The sequence below is a fragment of the Nicotiana tomentosiformis genome, chromosome 5, assembly GCF_000390325.3.
Source record: "Nicotiana tomentosiformis chromosome 5, ASM39032v3, whole genome shotgun sequence".
NCBI lineage: Eukaryota > Viridiplantae > Streptophyta > Magnoliopsida > Solanales > Solanaceae > Nicotiana > Nicotiana tomentosiformis.
In genome coordinates, this window is record NC_090816.1 from 91,105,978 (window position 1) to 91,124,973 (window position 18,996).

Below are 18,996 nucleotides of genomic sequence, written 5' to 3' on the forward strand. Positions count from 1 at the left end.
CCAATGTAGTGGCCGATGCCTTGAGTCGTAAGGTAGAAAGTTTGGGCAGCTTAGCATATTTACCGGTAGCAGAGAGGCCTTTAGCCTTGGATGTTCAGGCCTTGGCCAACCAGTTTGTTAGACTAGATATTTCCGATCCGAGCCGAGTTTTGGCTTGTGTGATTTCTCAATCTTCTTTTTATGACCGTGTCAGAGAACGTCAGTATGATGACCCCCATTTGCTTGTCCTTAAGGATACAGTTCAGCACGGTGATGCCAAGGAAGTCACTATTGGAGATGACTGTGTATTACGGATGCAAGGCAGGCTATGTGTACCCAATGTAGATGGCTTACGTGAGTTGATTCTCTTGGAGGCTCACAGTTCACAGTACTCCATTCATCCGGGTGCTGCAAGGATGTATCAGAACTTGAGACAGCACTATTGGTGGAGGCGGATGAAGAAATACATAGTGGAGTATGTAGCTCGGGGTCTAAATTGTCAACAAGTGAAATATGAGCATCAGCGACCGGGTGGATGGCTTCAGAAGTTAGAGATTCCAGAATAGAAATGGGAGCGGATCACTATGGATTTTGTTATTGGGCTCCCATGGACTCGGAGGAAGTTCGATGCAGTTTGGGTGATTGTGGATAGATTGACCAAGTCAGCTCATTTCATTCATGTGATTACTACCTACTCTTTTGAGCAACTGGCTCAGGTATATATTCGCGAGATTGTCAGACTTCACGGTGTACCGGTATCTATCATCTCTGACCGGGATACACAGTTTACCTCACTGTTTTGGAGGGCTATACATCGAGAGTTGGGTACTCATGTGGAGTTGAGTATAACATTTCACCCTCAGACGGACGGGCAGTCCGAACGCACTATTCAGATACTTGAGGATATACTTTGTGCGTGTGTGATAGATAGATTTTGGGGGTGCTTGGGATCAGTTCTTACCACTTACGGAGTTTGCTTACAACAACAGCTGCCAGTCAAGCATTTAGATGGCTCCATATGAGGCCTTGTATGGTGTGTGGTGCCGGTCCCCAGTGGGTTGGTTCGAACCGGGTGAGGCTAGACTATTGGGTACAGACTTGGTTCAGGATGCCTTGAAAAAGGTTAAGTTGATTCAGGATCGGCTTCGTATATCCCAATCTAGACAAAAGAGTTATGCGGATCGGAAGGTTCGTGATGTTGCATTCATGGTTGGTGAGAGGTTATTGCTCTGGGTTTCGCCTATGAAGGGTGTGATGAGGTTAGGGAAGAAGGGCAAGTTGAGCTCTAGGTATATTGGGCCTTTTGAGATTCTTGAAAGAGTTGGAGATGCGGCTTACAAACTTGCACTACCACCTAGTCTCTCTGCGGTTCATCCGGTATTCCATGTTTCCATGCTTCGAAAATATCACGACGATCCGTCTCATATGTTAGACTTCAGTTCGGTTCAGTTGGACAAGGATCTATCTTATGTTGAGGAACCAGTGGCTATTTTAGATAGGAAGGTTCGAAAGCTGAGGTCAAAGAATATTGCTTCCGTGAAGGTTCAGTGGAGGGGTCATCCAGTCGAGGAGGCGACTTGGGAGACTGAGCATGATATGCGCAGCTGTTATCCACACTTATTCATCAGCTTAGGTACTTTTTCTAACTCCGTTCGAGGACGAACGTTTGTTTTAGAGGTGGAGATTGTGATGACCTAAAATATCATCTTTAAATTTAATAATTAATTCTGTGTTCTAAGACCTCAAAAAGCACTATTTATCATTCCTCGACTTGTGTGCGCAGTCCGTAAAATTTTTTGAAAAGTTTTTATGTGAAAAATGGATTAAAATATGAATTAGAGCTTTAAAACACAACTAAGTTGACTTTGGTCAACATTTTGAGCAAACGGACTCGGATCAGTATTTTGACAGTTCCGATAGGTCCGTATCGTGATTTGGGACTTGGGCATATTTCCGAAATTTAATTCCGAGGTCCCTAGCCCGAGATATGAAATTTTGATAAAAAATTAAAAGTCTAAGTTCAAATAGTGACCGGATGTCGAATTATATGCAAACGACTCTCGAATAGAATTTTTCTGATTCCAACAGCTCCGTATGGTGATTTTGGACTTAGGAGCATGATCGAAATTTTATTTGAAAGTCCGTAGTGAAATTAGGCTTAAAATGACTAAAATAGGAATTTAAATTTGTAAGTTTGACCGGGAAGTTGACTTTTTGATATCGGGGTCGGAATTCAGTTTTAAAATTTTTTACAGCTCTGTTATGTCATTTATGACTTGTGTGCAAAATTTGAGGTCAATCGGACTTGATTTGATAGGTTTCGACATCGAATGTAAAAGTTAGAAATTCTTGAGTTTCATTAAGCTTGAATTGGGGTGTAATTTGTGATTTTAGCATTGTTTGACTTGATTTGAGGTTTCAAATAAGTTCGTATGATGTTTTAGGACTTGTTGGTGTATTAGGTTGAGGTCCCGAGGGCCTCGGGTGAGTTTCGGATGGTTAACGGATCAAAAGTGGGACTATGCTGCTGTAATTTTTCTGCTGGAAATACTATCAAAATCAAGCTCCCTGACAAATCGAGCTCCCTGACAAATCGGGCTCCCTGACAATCGGGCTCTCCGATAAATCGGGCTCCCTGATAGATCTGTAAGTTATAAAAAAACAGGGGACTTCGTCCCATTTGTCATTTTTGACGAATTGGAGCTTGAGGAGAGACGATTTTGATATATTTTCAAGGAAAAATATTGGGGTAAGGGTGGCTTGATACGCGTGGCTAGTAGGGAGAACTACTAGAAGTCATGCGGTGTGATAAGGATGGCTAAAACGCGGGATGCTATTTCGGAAAAAATATTTTCTTTAAAATAAATTGTGAAGGCTCCCGCGGTGAGATAAGGAAATGAGATATTTTGAATTTGTTTATGATTTGGGACTTCGAGGCGGTACCTCGGGAGTGCCCTTGTTGATATTGATTTATGGCCACAGTTGCATTTGATTATTGTTGTGATTTTCTTAAAATTGAAAAGAATTCTGTTTTGTTTCCACGAGGTATTTATTTGCCATTATTTGGTGTAATTAAATGTGACATACTACTTGATTCATTTCCATTGTCATTTTATCTTATAATATTGTTTAAACATTTTACCATGCCATTATTTATTCTCCAGTAGGGCCTGACCTGACCTCGTCACTACTCTACCGAGGTTAGACTTGGCACTTACTGGGTACCGCTGTGGTGTACTCATACTACGCTTCTGCACATCTTTTTGTGCAGATCCAGGTACATCTTATCAAACCAGGCATCAGTAAACTAGTTGTACGAGGAGATTTCGAGGTATATCTGTCAGCGTCCGCAGACTCCGGAGTCCCCTTCTATCTTACTATGTTGTCTTCCTTATTTGCTTTACACTCTGATGTAGAGAGACATAGAGAATAAATTTTTAGAAGCTTGTGACTTATTTCTACCGGGTTTTGGGAGTTGAAACTGTTTGAATTGTAATTCATTTATTTCAGAAATTTATTATTATTCCGTATTGATAGGCTTACCTTAATTTTAGAGATTAGGTATCATCACGACATATTACGGAGGGAATTTGGGTCGTGACAGTTATATCTGAAAGATGGATTTGAAATCAACGAATTGTTCATCTCATCTTTTATTTTCCAGTTTTTTAATGAATTATATTAGCAATCAACTCAAGTTCAGTTCACAAAAGCTGCGCCGAGACTGAGTAAAAAAGAATGCTTGGCTTAGCCATAAATTTAATTTTGCATCAAAGTTAGCTTGATTAATTACATGATTGAACATGGAGAGAAGACACAAAAAACGTGGTGATCATAATTCAACAGTCTGGACATAAGCAAAATGTTTAATAAGGTGGTGTTGTCACAATTTTATTCTCTTTTTCCTTCACTCTTCAGTTTTCCTGGTTTGCTTATTGGACGATGAAGGTCAAGGGGAAGAGGTCCAGGTTTTCGTGTTTTTCGGTTAAATCCTCTCAGACATACATATCCTGCAACACTTAACAAAAGTTAGTGAAATTGTTTTTAGGTTGTACTAAAAAACATAACATTGATTTACCTAGATTTTACAGCAAAATTACATCTCACAAACTACTATACACCTTTTCACCATGTCATATACCATATCAAAAGTACCACTAGTTCAGACCTTGTTCGTGTAAGAATGTTGACATTGTTTATTTATGAAAGAAATCACTTCATACCTCTCCAAAAGCAATTTTGTACTTCCTCTGTTGACATCCCTGATTTCACATAAGACATATTGTAAGAGAAGTTTCCAATTTATGGCATTTTCGACTATTTAACGGCTATTGTGTCTCTACCTCTAAATATTGCTCTGATGGAGGTGCCACAATATAGGGTCGTTCTCCGCAAATTCCATATCCATGCCCTCGGAACATCAATTGGCTGTTTAGTGGATTCTTCATCTGCAAAAACCTGCATAAATCACTTTGTTATTTCACAATGAAATTAAATGTGACATGCATGGAATGGTCGCATTAATGAGTATATTATTTACCACAATATGACTCTATATTATCATGAGATTAACAAGGAGAGAGGGCAAAGTTCACCTCATTTACTTGGAAGTATGTTCCGTTGAGTGGAAATCTTCCTCTGTTTGCTGTTCGACACGGAATCTGAAGATGGCCTTAGGAGTTAGTTTTTAATGGATAAATAAATGCCAAAAGTCTGCAAAGAAATTAGAAGGTTAAATTTTCCCAACCATGGGTATAGTAATAATTAAGTGCTAAGTTTATCTCACCAGAAGTGTCCCACGAACTGTCTCGATATTGTCTCCTGGTTCATTATTTAACACAGCGACCTTGTTTTGAGTTTCATCAGAATTACAGGATCCACACTTCTCAACTTTGTTTAGAGTTTCATCGGAATTACAGGATTCACACTTCTCTTTTGGAGGTTCTGCGGAAGCCGCATTTCCTGTACCAAGTAGATCACGTGCTATTAACAATAGGGTTCTTGAATTATAAGTGTGAGGTCATTGTGCTTTTCCAGCATAATTTTCTAGAAACTTAGTTCATTCAAGTAATTCCCAATATCATAACTTTTCAGGAAGCAATGACCTGGTATCCTTATTGCTAGTAGATACGGGCACGGGTCTTCAGGTTCTAGTTGCTCTAGCTGCATTTGCATGCTGAATTTAGTCAAAACTTAACCAAATCACAAGGCATGCTTACAATCATTCTTTTATGTTGGTAACTTAACTTACCCCTTCTAACAGTGGATGTGAATCTGGAAGTTCATAGCTGCAGCACAGAGAAAAAAAAAGTTTATGAGCATCTTAGTTAAACACTTCAGCATTGCATAGAATTCTGGGAAACCACATCCTCTTTATTACAGATTCAGCTTACAGTGTCGCATAGCTTTCCCAAGTAAGGTCAATCAAATGGCAAAAATAAATGAAAACTTATTACATACTTACACTTGGTGCTCCGTCCTTAACCGACTTATATTCCTCCATTTAGGCAAAGGGATAGATGCTGCTTCTTGAGTGGCAATGACCAAAGCCTTAGACATATCAGTGTCCTTTATCGAGAGATCAGTCTCATATATGTAGCGTAATAAATTTTCCACGAATGCCTTGCCATCAAATGTTATTCTAGGTATGTCACTGGCATATTGATCTTCAATTTCTGTTTCTCCAATACATTCAAGTGCTGGATAGGTAATAAGCTCATTCCGGTGATCTCCAATCAAATGTTCTGAACTTGAGGCTTCCCCCAATAAAGGAACAATTGCTGTTTGATTGAGAACAGAAATACCGTCGGCCACACTGTCTACAGGTGCTAAAGTAGTATCTGTATTTGCAAAGCTCCTTTCCCCTGGTCCCGGCAGGCATACTCTTGCACTGCAATCAATGTTCAAATTATGTTAAGTTTGTCTGAAAAATATTTAGAAGCATCAATGATAGGGAGATATAATGTATGGTTAATAATCAAGGCAATGCGGAAAGAGCAAACCTTGTAAAAGCACTTGCAAAGTGTTTACACTCTGCTTTCATCGGACATGCGTTACAATTTGGGCTTGATTTCGTACAGAATACCTGTAAGGCACCAAATTACAGTCCCAAAGTCCTATTCATTAAAGAAAAAAAAAACACAATTTAAGATTAATGACAGTTAACCTTTCCGAAGGTAATCATCTGATGATGAAATTCATACCTACAAGCAATCACAAAGGAATACAGAATGACTTTCACTAATATTTCTGCTGGAATAAATCAATCATTATATATTTGTAAGTCTAAAGATGAGCTTTTTGCAAGTCGATCCTTACAGTGTTAAATAATCAATTGTGCATAACCGTGGCCAGAGATACTTGTGAACATCTTTCACATTCGGGTACCTAAAGCATGACATATCAGGAACAAGGAGAAAAACTTACAATATGAAATTTTGACAGCTCCAATTGCTAAATCCAAATTTTTACATTTTTAAAAGATGCATCTCTTGTCCTCGTGGAAGTGGTTGAATAGGTACCCAACCCAGTCGCACGAGTACTCGTCCTACATTTGTGTCAACCTTATCAAATAATAAAGGGTGTTAACGATAAAAAGCTTTCAGACCCACATTAACAGGTGTTTCCACACGTTTATAATATAAACTTACGGGGAAGGCTTGCTGTTGGAGAGTGAGCAATCTTATGCATTCTACACTTTTCAGTCCCAAACCATAAATGCTCAGCAAGTATTCTCTGCAACAAACAAAGCTCTATCATCACTTCTTGAAGTACACTTTCAAAGCTCAGTTAACTTCTGGATTGCCCACAGGCCGGGCTAGGATTTTGAGTTTATGGGTTCTGGATTTCAGAAAAGGTTACTAGATTCTGGATAAATTATTTATACGTATTTAATGAAATTTTTAACCAAAAATACAGGCGCAGAGCCAAAGCTACTGGTTCTACCGAACCCGTACGCAGGCTTGTGACTCCGACCCTGGCATTGCCTATCTCACCAACTATCTAGGTTTTGTCGATTTCATATAAAAGAAGGTGCAGAAATTACTTTGCCTTTTCTAGTTGAACTTCACGTAGCCATTCTAGGTCCACTTTCCCTTGTTCCAGCATCAGGCGGTTGATAAAATTCTGTATGAATTGAGCATTTCAGTTTTCATGCCTTAAAAGAAGTGCATACTGACTATATACAACATTGTTTTACCTTAATTCTTAGTGCAAGTTTTTTGTCCATTCCCCTCAGCATGATAGCTCTCGATATCTCATCCACTGTTGCTGCACGAACCGCATGCCAATCTATCGCATCTAATGTGTTATCACTTCTCTCTTTGGGATTAACAAAGGCAGATGACTTCAGTATGTTATCCCATTTAATGGCTACACTTGTCAAGTCTTCATTTTTCCTTCTTAAAACTGGTTCAGCTTGTTGATCTCCTATGTCCTCTTTTTTCCTCTTCCACCGATTCAATACTTTTCTCCGGTTTATCCACTGTCTCAAAGTAATAGCACTTCCTTTTGATGATTTCTCCAGCTTGATCTTTGCTTTTGCATTGTGGGATTGACATGATAAAATATTTTCAGTAGCTTTTTCTGACATCAGTGCACTTTCTGCTTTCGTTGTAACATTTTCAGCAGAGGTTGAATTATAAGGATATTCAGCAGCAAGGGACATGAAAGCAGAGCTGCAAATGCATCAGCACAGACAATTAAAGAGAACACTATTCAGATTTTCTCTCCTTTTTTTCCTTTGTTTTTTGTGTGGAAAAATGGACACAATAAGAATTCATTGTGGAAAGTTCATTGCAAACTACAAAATTAATTTACCTTGACAAGTTGTCGGCCACATTTTGAGCCAGAAATACCCCAGCCACAGAATCTACAATTGAACCTTTCCACTGTGAGAATTGTCTATCACCTGTAAAATATATAAGCAGCACCCAGTTATGTCTTCCTGTACCTAATTTTGACACCGACTTCACATTCTCTTTATATGATGATTAGAGAGAAGAAGTGGTAAACCTTCTTTAGGATAATGTGAAATATTCCAGTTGTGGATTCCATTCTTTAACATCTAAAAATTTACATTTCTCAAGTTCTTATCATGTTTTCTTTATAGGCTAACACTACAACAACAACAACCCAGTATAATCCCACTAGTGGGGTATGGGGAGGGTAGTGTGTACGCAGACCTTACCCCTACCCTGGGGTAGAGAGGCTGTTTCTGATAGACCCTCGGCTCCCTCCCTCCAAGAACTCCCCACCTTGCTCTTGGGGTGACTCGAACTCACAGCCTCTTGATTAGAAGTGGAGGGTGCTCACCACTAGAGCAACCCACTCTTGTCAACACTACAGATCAGAAAAGATTACAATCAAAGCCATAGTTTGACTCTCCCCAAGAGAAATCACCCTGTAACATGGGCGGAGCTAGGGGGTGTGAGGAGGTTCATCTGCACCCCCTTCGCTTAGAAATTAAACTGCATATATAAGGTCAAAGTTAATTGTTAGGTATATACCGTATATTTTGAATTCCATCAGTGAAAATTCTGGTTCTGCCACTGCCCTGAAACATCTGAATTTGTATTCATAACATGTGATGCATAAACTCGCATTTTGATACTTCAAAAGGTGGAGCCGTTAATGAGTATAGTGTTTTCATCTTAGGTGATAGAGTTTAGCTTTGGTGATGTTCTGAGACAAGTATTTCATCAAGTTGCACATTACAAACAGTTAGCAGCAGTTTGTCTGCTTGAATTTGGCCTGCTAAAGTGATTTTTCAATAATTTTAAAATTATGCCCTGGCAATGCTGCGACTCCACTTTACAGACACGTGCAAGTTCATGCAATTTCCGATGATGTTTCTGAATTCTAGACTTGAAATTTCTGGAATTAAATAAAGGCTATTGCTTCATTTATGCTGAACAAATTTCTATCTTTCAGAGTTGCATATAGGAAATTAGATTATCACATTTTGATACCGTGATTTAAAAAAAAGAAGCATAAAAATAGAAGCATAATCTAATACCTTGGATAAGATGCATGCGAGAAACAAATGATGCCACTCGTCCGCGGAACAATTCCCTCTCTGTTTCCCACGTTTTCTTACACTTATCAGATTCCGCTGATCCGCAGCCTTCTTCTTCCGGTTGTTGCATCAGCAATTTCCACTCTCGTATTGTCTCCTCATCGAGGACTACTTTTGTTCTTAAGATCATTTTGTCTGTGTAACTAGGTGTTTCATTGATTGGGACTAGTGCATCTTGCTGCTTGTGATGTGTTTGAGAATTCTTACTACGTTTCACTATCGTTCCACTTTCACTGTTAGGTACTTGAAGCTTTGGTTTTTTGAGATTTGAAAGGCTGGTTTGGCTGTCCTCTATACCTGTAAAAAAATTACATCAAAGGAAATATAGAATTGCTTGTTAAATGGCATGCCACACATATTATGAATCCAAGGAATTTGTATAACCACGGCAAACCACCGTCTTCGTTACCTTTCATAGTACATATTGATGCTTTCCGCTTCTTGTTTCGCGTTTCTTGAAAGAATGGGCGAACTTTTATGCACTTGTTATGTCTCTGATTCTTCTTCTTAAATCTTCTATGGTACAGCTGCAATGAATAGTAGTAGCATACTTCGGGTTAGAAACGACAGTGAAACAACTTTTGTAGTAATAACAGTTGAAGAAATAGAGGGCAAGCTTTTGCCTGGAGAGGCTTGTTATGCCCCTGAAAGAATGGCTGAACTTTTATGCATTTATTGTGTCTCTGATTCTTCTCATATCTTCTATGGTAAACCTGCAACAAATAATAGTAGAACTCTTCGGATCAGAAACGGAAGAGATTATAGTGAAACAACATTTGCAGGATTGACAGCGAAGAAATAAGGGAAAAGTTTTGCCCGGAGAATCTTGGAAGGAACCGACGATGGACCAAGCTTCTTTGAGGAGCTTGGATCCCCCGAAAAAGTTTGACTGCATGGGAAACTATCAGCAGTTTGGATCGCATAAACAGGGCTATTAACAGCTTCAGCAACTAGATCATCTTTCTCAATATTCCCAGAATCAAAACCCAAAGCTCGCTTACAGGATCTTTCCAAGGGTTCTTCATCTCCCAATAACTCTTCTCTTACTCTTTCGGTAGCACATTTCGGTGTCTCAGGGCTAAAGGTCTTAACAAGATTATCTTCAAGCACTACTTTTGGCTTGTAATTCTTAGTTTCGGCTCTTTGCCCCAGCGTCTTGTTAAATTTCAAGCCTTCGTATTCGTCTTTTTCTTCATCGTCTGCTAAAACATAATTTAGTAATATCCTGGAAAGTGGCATCAATTCTAAATCTCCAATAGAAACAATTATAGATATCACATGGTACAAGCTCAATCTTGAGATAATTATCAAGCACAAAAATAGTTGACTTGGTTTATTTAGTAAATATGAAGGGGACATGGTTATTGAGAAATCACAAAACCATGAATACATCTTTTGTGTGTTCTATACAAACAAAGGACTTCTCATGCTTCCCACGAATCCATTTTATGCGCATGACAGAAGATAAAGTACTGCATGCATGACCTAAAGTATTTTGTCCCAAAATGTAAAATTGGATGTTGAAGTTAAAAGAGATTTAAGTGTAGTATTGCGTGGACAAAGCATCCCGCATTTACGCAGAGTCCGGGGGAAGGAACATACCCCAAGGGGTATGATGTAGCCAGCCTACCCTAATATAAAATAGGAGTTGTAAAATAACCACAACTGTAACTATGTAAAGTTTCTTGAATTCAATCAAATTTTTCTTGATCCCTATATTCTGCCATAAAACATACCACACATATGCATAGTCCACTAGCATTCACCTTTGTAACAAGCATGTAAAAAGCATAAAACTTTTTGCAAATTTTCAAAAATATGGAGGCATTGTTTAACTTAAACTTTTCCTTGTCTGAATCTTTCCTTTCTTTGACCAAAGCAAAATATGGTTTTAATAAAAAGGTAGTAATTGTATAGATCATGTTGATTTATCCCCATAGTGAAAAACTTGTCCCACTCTTCAACTAACAATGTGCAATTGAATTCATTACCTGCTCCCATGCTAAACCTGTGCTTTATTTTCCTTGGACGAAGAGAATATTTATCTGTCAAAAAACAAATGCTTTCAGCTGAGTGATCCCAAAACTACAGAACCTTTATTAGATTAATCACCTGCTCCCGAGCTAAATATCTCCTTTCTTTTCCGTGGTCGAAGCGAATAATAATCTGCGGAAAAAAGACCCCTTAGTATATAGATGAAATCCCAGTAATACAACAATTACCCCAAATGCATGAATTGGGAGACTACAATTCTGCAACCAATCAAGAGTATGATATAGGAGTACATTATTTTTAGGCCTTAGATAATCCAGTCACATAGTATGTAAACAATAAGCAGTGCTGAATTCATCAATTTACCGCTCATTTTGTGCTCAAAACTCATCATTTATGGTAAAGAATTTTCCGGAAAAGGATATTGTAACTCAACAGAAATTTATTCTATGCATGTGATTTGTAACTACATAAATTTGAACAGTAATAGTGTTATTGCATGTATATGTCTAATTTTTGAATTGAATAATATAACTCCATAATTAAGTACTAGTAGCTAGTAACAACAACATACTCCGTGCGATCCCACAAGTGGGGTCTGGGAGAGTAGAGTGTCCGCACCTTACTCCTACAAGGTTGTTTCCGGTACACCCTCAGCTAAGAAAATTATTTCCAAAACAAGTTTGAAAAATACAAAAGTAAAGACGCTATGATAAAAATACTTGTACTAGTAGCTAGTAGAAGTAATAAATATGCTTACTGTGGGAGTCAGCCTCTAGCCTTACTGGGGTGTTGGGATCTCCCTTTGAACCCCCTCCCATTTGCATCTTTCTGTGAGTATTAAAGAGAAAAAAAGGGAAGCAGAGGAATTAGAAACGATTGACAGGACCAAAAGAAAGAATATAATGTGAGAAACAATGTTTGTATACGGAGTGTGGCCATAAAAAGCATGCATGCATGAGACAATTCAAGAATAATACCCCAACCCCAAACTGCACAAGAATTTACTGTTTACTGACTCTTGAAAACAGAGAGCTCTTAACCAAAGTGGGAGAATACAACTTGAAGATGACAAAATCCAAAGTATATATAGTCGAGTGTTTGCTTTTCAATCTATTGCCACGTGTAATTACTACTCACTAAACTAAATAAAGTGAATGGCAACTATCAAATTTTCGAGCAATGCCACATGTTTTATGTTTGCTTATTTGAACAAAACATTTCACCTGAGGTAACTTTAGTTTCTCTTTCATTTGTCACTTTTTTTAAGGAAAAAAGTCCGAATTTTGCATATATACTATTCGAAATTACTCCCTTAATTTTGTTCTTAGTTACACTTCTGATCCTTCTATATTCTTATCGTTAATAAATCATCTCCTTTTACTCTTGCATTAAAGAAATTCCAGCGTGAAATCTGTGACTTCACCCGTCCAATTTTTTCGAAAGATTCAATTTTACCTCTCAATTTTTTATTATGGAGTTACCCTCAAGTCGAAGCTCCGTCAAAGATCAAGGGCAGTCAAGACTTACTCGGTTTCTCTTAACGGAGAAATGTTAAACCAAAAGTTTAATAAAGTTAAAATTACTTAACGAGGGTCTACCGAAAACAGCTTCTCTGCCTTACTAAAGTCAGGATAAGATCTGCGTATACTCTATCTTCCCCAAATCTCACTTGTGGGTATGTTGTTGTTGTTGAACAGGATCAAAGCAAATTTAACTCTTTTCCAGGGGTAAATATTACCTCTTTTCCCTTTTTAAAATCACAGTTTCTGTTTTCACGGTCGAACTTTTTTCTTTTCCATTTTTCTAGGCTCCACCTATTTCATATATTGCCTGTATATTCTTGAAAAGAGCTATATTTTCCCAGTAGCAATATCATCACGAAGGTGACAATCATCTGCTCTGTCAATTAAGAGCAATGCGTAACACAGGAAAAACAAGGTATTGTCAAAACACAGAAACGTACACATTCAGATCAAAGCTTGAATAGAAAATCTCTTTTGGCGTATTCTGCTACAGAAAATACTCTCCCAAATTTCATGAATATATCAACTGTCCCTAAACAAGAAACAATGCTCATCCCGTCCCTCATTTTCAATTGCCGAATGTTGTATGCTGATAGAAAGAAATATAAAGAACAAATAGATCGAATGCGACCTCATGAAACATATCATTACAACATCAAAGATACCAAACATCAGATAAATACACTGGTTGTTGAAGAGGGACCAGCAATCTGCAGAGGACCTTTGCTCCAATCAACAGTCTCACTGCAGTTTCCACCTCTATCTCCATTAACCACGAGTTGACCGTTTGCAGGAGTTGAGTTTTCGGTAAGAATCAATTTTTTACTTGCAACGGCTTTCAGCCTATATCGTTCAGCCCTAGAGCCTATGACTTGTCCCAAGAACAGATGCAGCTATGGTAAATGTCATGGCTGTTATAGGCATTAACACAGATTTCCTGAGCATTCCAATGAATGGTACGGTTGCAAACCATGATGGCGAAAATATTTTTGTGTGTTTTCTCCATATGCCTAAAGGAATATTTGCATCCATGCCTATAACATCAATCACTAAGATTTTTGCAGGTAGAGGAAATGGATCATATTGAAATAGAATGCTATTTCATATTGACTCTCCTTGCCCAACCAAATGATAATATTAACTTCCTATATTTCTCATCTAGCAGCAACAATCAACAGTTGCATAACACCGTAGCTGTATACGCCAGTAGGAAGACTCAAATGGCCATCTATTTGAGTGCTAACATATGATATTTCCAAGCACTTGATTCTATAGATCCGAATCCTGAGACCTTGGCTACAAATCCTTCTCCTACCAACATGCTTCTTGGTTTTATGTCACGAAGTATTAATAGTTGCTTTGATTCTGTTATGCAGCTTCTGTGGGATAGCAAGGGGAACATGTATCAAAATTGTCTTGTCATCTTTAATTGATCAGCCATAGAGGCACTGAAACTTACCTTTAGCAGCTCCATTGGCTATCATCATTCTCTTCCTCCATGTTAAGCACTTTCCTTTCCCCGTACAAAACTTAGACAGTACCATAAGCCTGAAGCATGGAACTCATCGATAATGTAGTGAAGCAAAGAAACATTTATAACATACTAATAAACCAGAATCTTTCTTAGAAGAATGCAAAGACATCTAAATATACACTTGTCGGCATAAACTTCATTCGCTGAATATATCTTTCCTTCCTTAGGAATCTGAATGTAAGAAGGAATGTTATATCTTTTTCTAACTGGAAAGATGCAACATTGGTCCAAAAAATATCAATGCAAAGAAATAGCAAGGCATAATTGGAATAAGTCTATATCATCTTATGTTAGTCAAGCGACCAAACCTTTATGATTCTTAACCATCAATTCAAGCAAATTGAAGTATAGTTACTTTAGACATTCTTTATACTACTATAAATGAGCCAATTCATATAACCATTTATGCTAAAAAAAAAAACAGACACCATAAATCTTCACGCAAGATATACTCTTGCAGTGAAGAGGCACCCAAACCACAGTTGCTATTTTTTTGTTTCTGTAGTGTTATGTCAGAGGCGAAAGAAGCTTTCCAATACCCCTTCCCGTCATCATTCTTTCCAGAAGAGCATCGAGGAATCATCAAATCACGACTCCTTAACACAAAGCATTTACATGACTGATAACACTGTAAGAGAAATCAAGCAATTCTAGAAAATAGAACGATTCCAAGGTTTAGACCACTACAAAATTTGCAAGATCCAACATTGAGACCAGAGTGCACAAAATCTGCAAGTTTAGTATCAGTCAATCAAACTTAAGGACCCCCACTCACACACAAAGTAGAAAAGAGATTCTCCTTGCTTCAACATATATGTCGGGCAGCCCAAGAATACCCCCTTACCAGCGCAAAACTGTTTGTTGTCCTGGATTGCATAGCAGCACTCCAGGTACAATGGAATATAAATGAAAGATGAACACAAAGACTGACAGGAGGGGAGAGCATGCTGAAAGCCAGAAGACAGTTTTACAAGTTGGTTTTTTTTTTTTTTTTTTTTGGGGGGGTTGGGGTGGGGGGCGTACTACAGCAATTTCCTTAGAATAATCCAGGGGTGTCCAGTGTTTAGAATCAGCTTTAGCAAGGGGAATCTCAAGTTATGTACGCATAACTTCATTTAGTCAAAATAAAAAACCATTTTGACCGAAAAAGCACATCCAAATGAATGGGAAACAAGTGCCTTTAGATGGAGTTGGAACCTATGCAGTAAAATGTTGGGTAAAGAGGACACTAAATAGGGGAAATTAGTTAAATCATGTAAATATTTCATCCATATATCCATTGTTCTTACCATGTATATCTAAAAGATGGGATTGGAATGAATGAATTGTTTATCTTATATTTTCTTTCCTTTCTTTTCCATCCATGTAATGAATCTATTAGCAATCAACTAATCCAAAAATAGGTTGATACTGATCAAAAGAAAAATCTAAAAACAGGTAGATAATCATCTGAAAGCAACTTTCATCATTAATGCTCATTCTGGAGACTCTTGCCGTTATCAATTTCATACCAAACATGTTATAGGATGAGCACAAGTAGGGGACCATCAATATGCAACAAGATACACAAATAATAGTAGAAAGTAGTGACAAGCTGCTTCACAGGGAATGGCACAGAACCTCAGATTAACATTTATTATGCAACATGTGGACAAATCGAACTTCGTGATGCAGATTACAGAATAGTTATTGAACAAAATGAAACGAGTGACTGTACAAAAGGTCGAACAGACACAATAACCTAACCTGTACAACATCTGGAAAAATATTTACAAATGGGAAAACTTAGTACATCCATGACAAATCTTGTTTGAAGGAGACTGTCTTTGCAGCTCCTTGAACACCCCTTTCTGATATCTGTGGACAATCCTCCACAACCAACAACTCTAACTTGTAAGATCCGACAAGAGGCTTTAACCCATCATCAGCTACTCCCAAACACTTCCTCAGCCTTAATATACACAATTGAGGAATTTGGCCAGCAAGCTGCAGGCCCTCATCTGTGATCTCTTGGCACCTCACAAGTTCCAGGATTTGGAGATATTGTGCCGAACAAAGAGCTTGCATTCCAACATCATTAAAAGAATACACATGGTCAAGAGCAAGTTCTCTTATTGGACACATTTGTATTAACATTAGTATTCCATTTAATGTAAAGGAAGAAAATGAGGGGAACTCCCCGTCAGAGAAAGACAACCTAACCGTATCAAGCAGAGAGCAGTTCTGAGCCACTGCCTTTAGACTTTCATCTGTTAACCGTAACGGATTGTTTTGTAGAAGAGGAAGGGAGAAGTCTGATGGAACCCGGAGAGAGATTGATCGAAGGTTGCTTGATTTCTGGGCCAAGCATACTATGTCACAGTCCCTCACTCCAACACACATGTCTAAGTGAATCTTTTCCAAATTCTTGCACTTGCCTATAACACATGCAAGCCCTCTCCCGGGGCTGATAACGCAGTTCACTAAGCTAAGTTCAAGCATGTTCTCACATGGGATCCATTGCTTTTGCCACCGATCAACTGCCAAACGGTCATAAAGCTTCATGTATCTATAGTTGGCATCAACCTCAAATTGCAGTCTCTTCAATTTTCTCCAAGTAGACCCTAGCTTAATCAAATCACCTTCTCCAATCACCCTACAATTTTTGATGCAAAAATCTTCAAGCATTTCATGGTTTCCAAGATATTCTAGCCACTCCATACTACTGACATTAAGACACCGAATCAGGTGAAGCACAGTGAGGCCTTTGCAGCCCACAACGAGAGACAGGATGCCACAACCAGTAATTCTGGGGGCAAAGTTCAACTTCAAGGATGCAAGTTTCGAGCATGAAGCCAAGTAACTCAGACCAGCATCCGTAATGAAAGTACAATAACTCAACATGAGGTCCTTGAGCGAAGGGCAATGACTTGAAAGAATGAGAAGGCCGTGATCATCCAACTGCTTCCCTAACTTGGACATCCAACCAGAGTAGATAATTTCCACTTTCTCCAAGTTACAGAATCTGTTGCATAGAGCAGTTAATGCATCAGAGGCAGGATGTAACCCACACCCCACGCGGATAGATGTTCTCAGCCCATTAGCCAATTTGTGGAAGTGTTTGCAAGTTAGGGATACAGAACTCCTATCAGTGGTTCTCTTAATCCTTCCCAAAATATCCAAGAGTAATTCATCTGGTAAATTATCCATCTGGACTAGACTTCTTTTTCATCAATCTAGTAACAACCTGAAATGCATAAAACATATTTTTACCAAAGATAGGAAGAAAACTAAAAACTCAACCTGCAAAATTAAAGAAAGAGATACAAAAGGGACCCCCCCCCCCCCCCCATACATCTCTCTCTTGAATCATAGGACACTATTAGACACTAATTAACTTCATAAATAGGCAGATCTGAATTGAACCAACAGAAAAGAAGCGCAAAACAGTGATGCAACAACAACCCAGTGTAATTCCACAGGTGAGGACTGGGGAGGGCAGGATGTACGCAGCCTTACCCCTACCCTGGAAGGGCAGAGAGGCTGTTTACGATATATAGTCAACGGGTTCAACTGGACCCGATATATGTATATACACCAAGTGTTAAACATTATTTCTAATGTGCAATGGTTTCAATGTTAAAATATCCAAAGGTTGAACTTGTTGAATCCTGGAGCAAAATGTTTTAAAGTCCTTGTTATCCAGAGTAAAAAAGGGAACCTCTCTTCATTACGTAGTGGGAAAAAAATGCAGGGAATCAACCAGCTAGTTTCAGACCATAACGTCAAACTTTTCCGAGCTAATTCAAGCAAAAAGGATGGAAAAGTACTAAATTCTGAAATTCAGATAAGATACCAGTACCACATAATAAGACCTCAAAATCCATTAAAAGAAAAGGCACAAAAACCACGAACAAAATGGTTAAAACTAAGAATAAACAAAAAATAAAACCAATTAACATCATAAAGAGAGAGATTAAGATTAACTTAACTAATTAAAAGAAAGCAAAATATCTAAGTCCATACAATTCAAAAAAAAAAAACCTCTCAATTACAAAAGCAAAAACAATCAAGCATCAATCAAATATTCGAATTACCACGTGGTAATTCACGCAAAAACTAAGAAAATTACCAACTTATTTAAAATCAGATCACATATATTATAACCTGACCGTGAATTTTTCAGAAAATAACGAAGAGGTTAAATGGAGTGAACTTTCGATTGATTGGATGGAATTGAATTAAAAAACATACATACTAATCGCATTTTCATAAGATTATGAATTCATATATATTTCCCGAAAACATGACCGGAAATAAGAAGCCAAAAAAACATTCAATTGAATAGATTCAGGCTTGCATACCGCAGAGCTTTTGCCGAGTTGGGATTCTGACAGTTCTTTTCCGATCGCTATCTGAAATGGATATATGATACTATTATTTTGAGGATACCAAATCTCCAGTTTACCGTCTTACTTCACCGAGTTCTCCTCGGGTCTCTCTTTTTTTCTTTTTCTGGAGTTCTCACAAAAAAAATTAAGTGGAAAGATCCAAATATATTGTGATTTGTGCTAACGACGGACCAATCTAGCACATCGTTCACGGTTCAAGGCCGTGAGTAGGAATTGTTTATGAGTTATACATTTACTCCATGAGTTGTACGTGTGGTCGCAATTCAATTTCGGTAAGTTGGGAATTATTTCGAAAGAAAAGTTCTCAATTCAAAAGATTTAAGTTAGAAGAGTTCACTAAGGTTTGACTTTTGAATAAACAACATCTGACTTAATTTGACTTTTGAGTAAACGACATCTGAATCGGGATTTGAAGGTTCCAATAGGTTCGCATGATGATTTCGGACTTGAGCGTATGTCCGGGTTGAGTATCGGGTGGTCCATGATCATTTCGGTGCT

At 38.1% G+C, this 18,996-nt stretch overlaps 3 protein-coding genes across 6 annotated transcripts; all 3 read right to left on the bottom strand.

Moving 5' to 3' along the window:
- Nucleotides 1-3,704: 3,704 nt before the first annotated feature.
- On the bottom strand, nt 3,705-9,579 carry LOC104118813 (DNA glycosylase/AP lyase ROS1-like). Its single transcript, XM_033652189.2, has 18 exons — nt 9,465-9,579; nt 8,996-9,352; nt 7,798-7,888; nt 7,178-7,655; nt 7,025-7,104; nt 6,630-6,714; nt 6,451-6,542; nt 6,298-6,366; nt 6,146-6,182; nt 5,982-6,064; nt 5,444-5,869; nt 5,231-5,267; nt 5,085-5,142; nt 4,766-4,941; nt 4,575-4,640; nt 4,323-4,437; nt 4,203-4,241; nt 3,705-3,989 (listed from the first exon to the last, which is right to left on the bottom strand). Exons 1-18 carry the CDS (start codon nt 9,469-9,471, stop codon nt 3,871-3,873), a joined length of 2,415 nt encoding a protein of 804 aa, XP_033508080.1. The 5' UTR covers nt 9,472-9,579; the 3' UTR covers nt 3,705-3,870.
- A 6-nt stretch (nt 9,580-9,585) lies between these two features.
- On the bottom strand, nt 9,586-11,939 carry LOC117273091 (uncharacterized). Its single transcript, XM_033652191.2, has 4 exons — nt 11,808-11,939; nt 11,168-11,221; nt 11,047-11,100; nt 9,586-10,254 (listed from the first exon to the last, which is right to left on the bottom strand). The coding sequence occupies exons 1-4, from the start codon at nt 11,872-11,874 to the stop codon at nt 9,815-9,817; spliced, it is 615 nt and encodes a 204-aa protein (XP_033508082.1). The 5' UTR covers nt 11,875-11,939; the 3' UTR covers nt 9,586-9,814.
- A 1,052-nt stretch (nt 11,940-12,991) lies between these two features.
- Nucleotides 12,992-18,692, bottom strand: LOC104118814 (F-box/LRR-repeat protein 14). Of its 4 annotated transcripts, none has more exons than XR_691319.4 (4): nt 18,451-18,684; nt 15,854-17,333; nt 14,033-14,102; nt 12,992-13,952 (listed from the first exon to the last, which is right to left on the bottom strand). XR_691319.4 is itself a non-coding variant. In XM_033652190.2 (3 exons), the coding sequence occupies exon 2, from the start codon at nt 17,294-17,296 to the stop codon at nt 15,893-15,895; it is 1,404 nt and encodes a 467-aa protein (XP_033508081.1). In that variant the 5' UTR covers nt 17,297-17,333; nt 18,451-18,684; the 3' UTR covers nt 12,992-14,102; nt 15,854-15,892. The 4 variants fall into 4 exon arrangements, 2 of the variants coding, with proteins under 2 accessions (XP_033508081.1, XP_009628468.1); XR_011407945.1 differs by having other exon boundaries at nt 14,033-14,093; nt 15,853-17,333; XM_033652190.2 differs by having other exon boundaries at nt 12,992-14,102.
- Nucleotides 18,693-18,996: the final 304 nt, after the last annotated feature.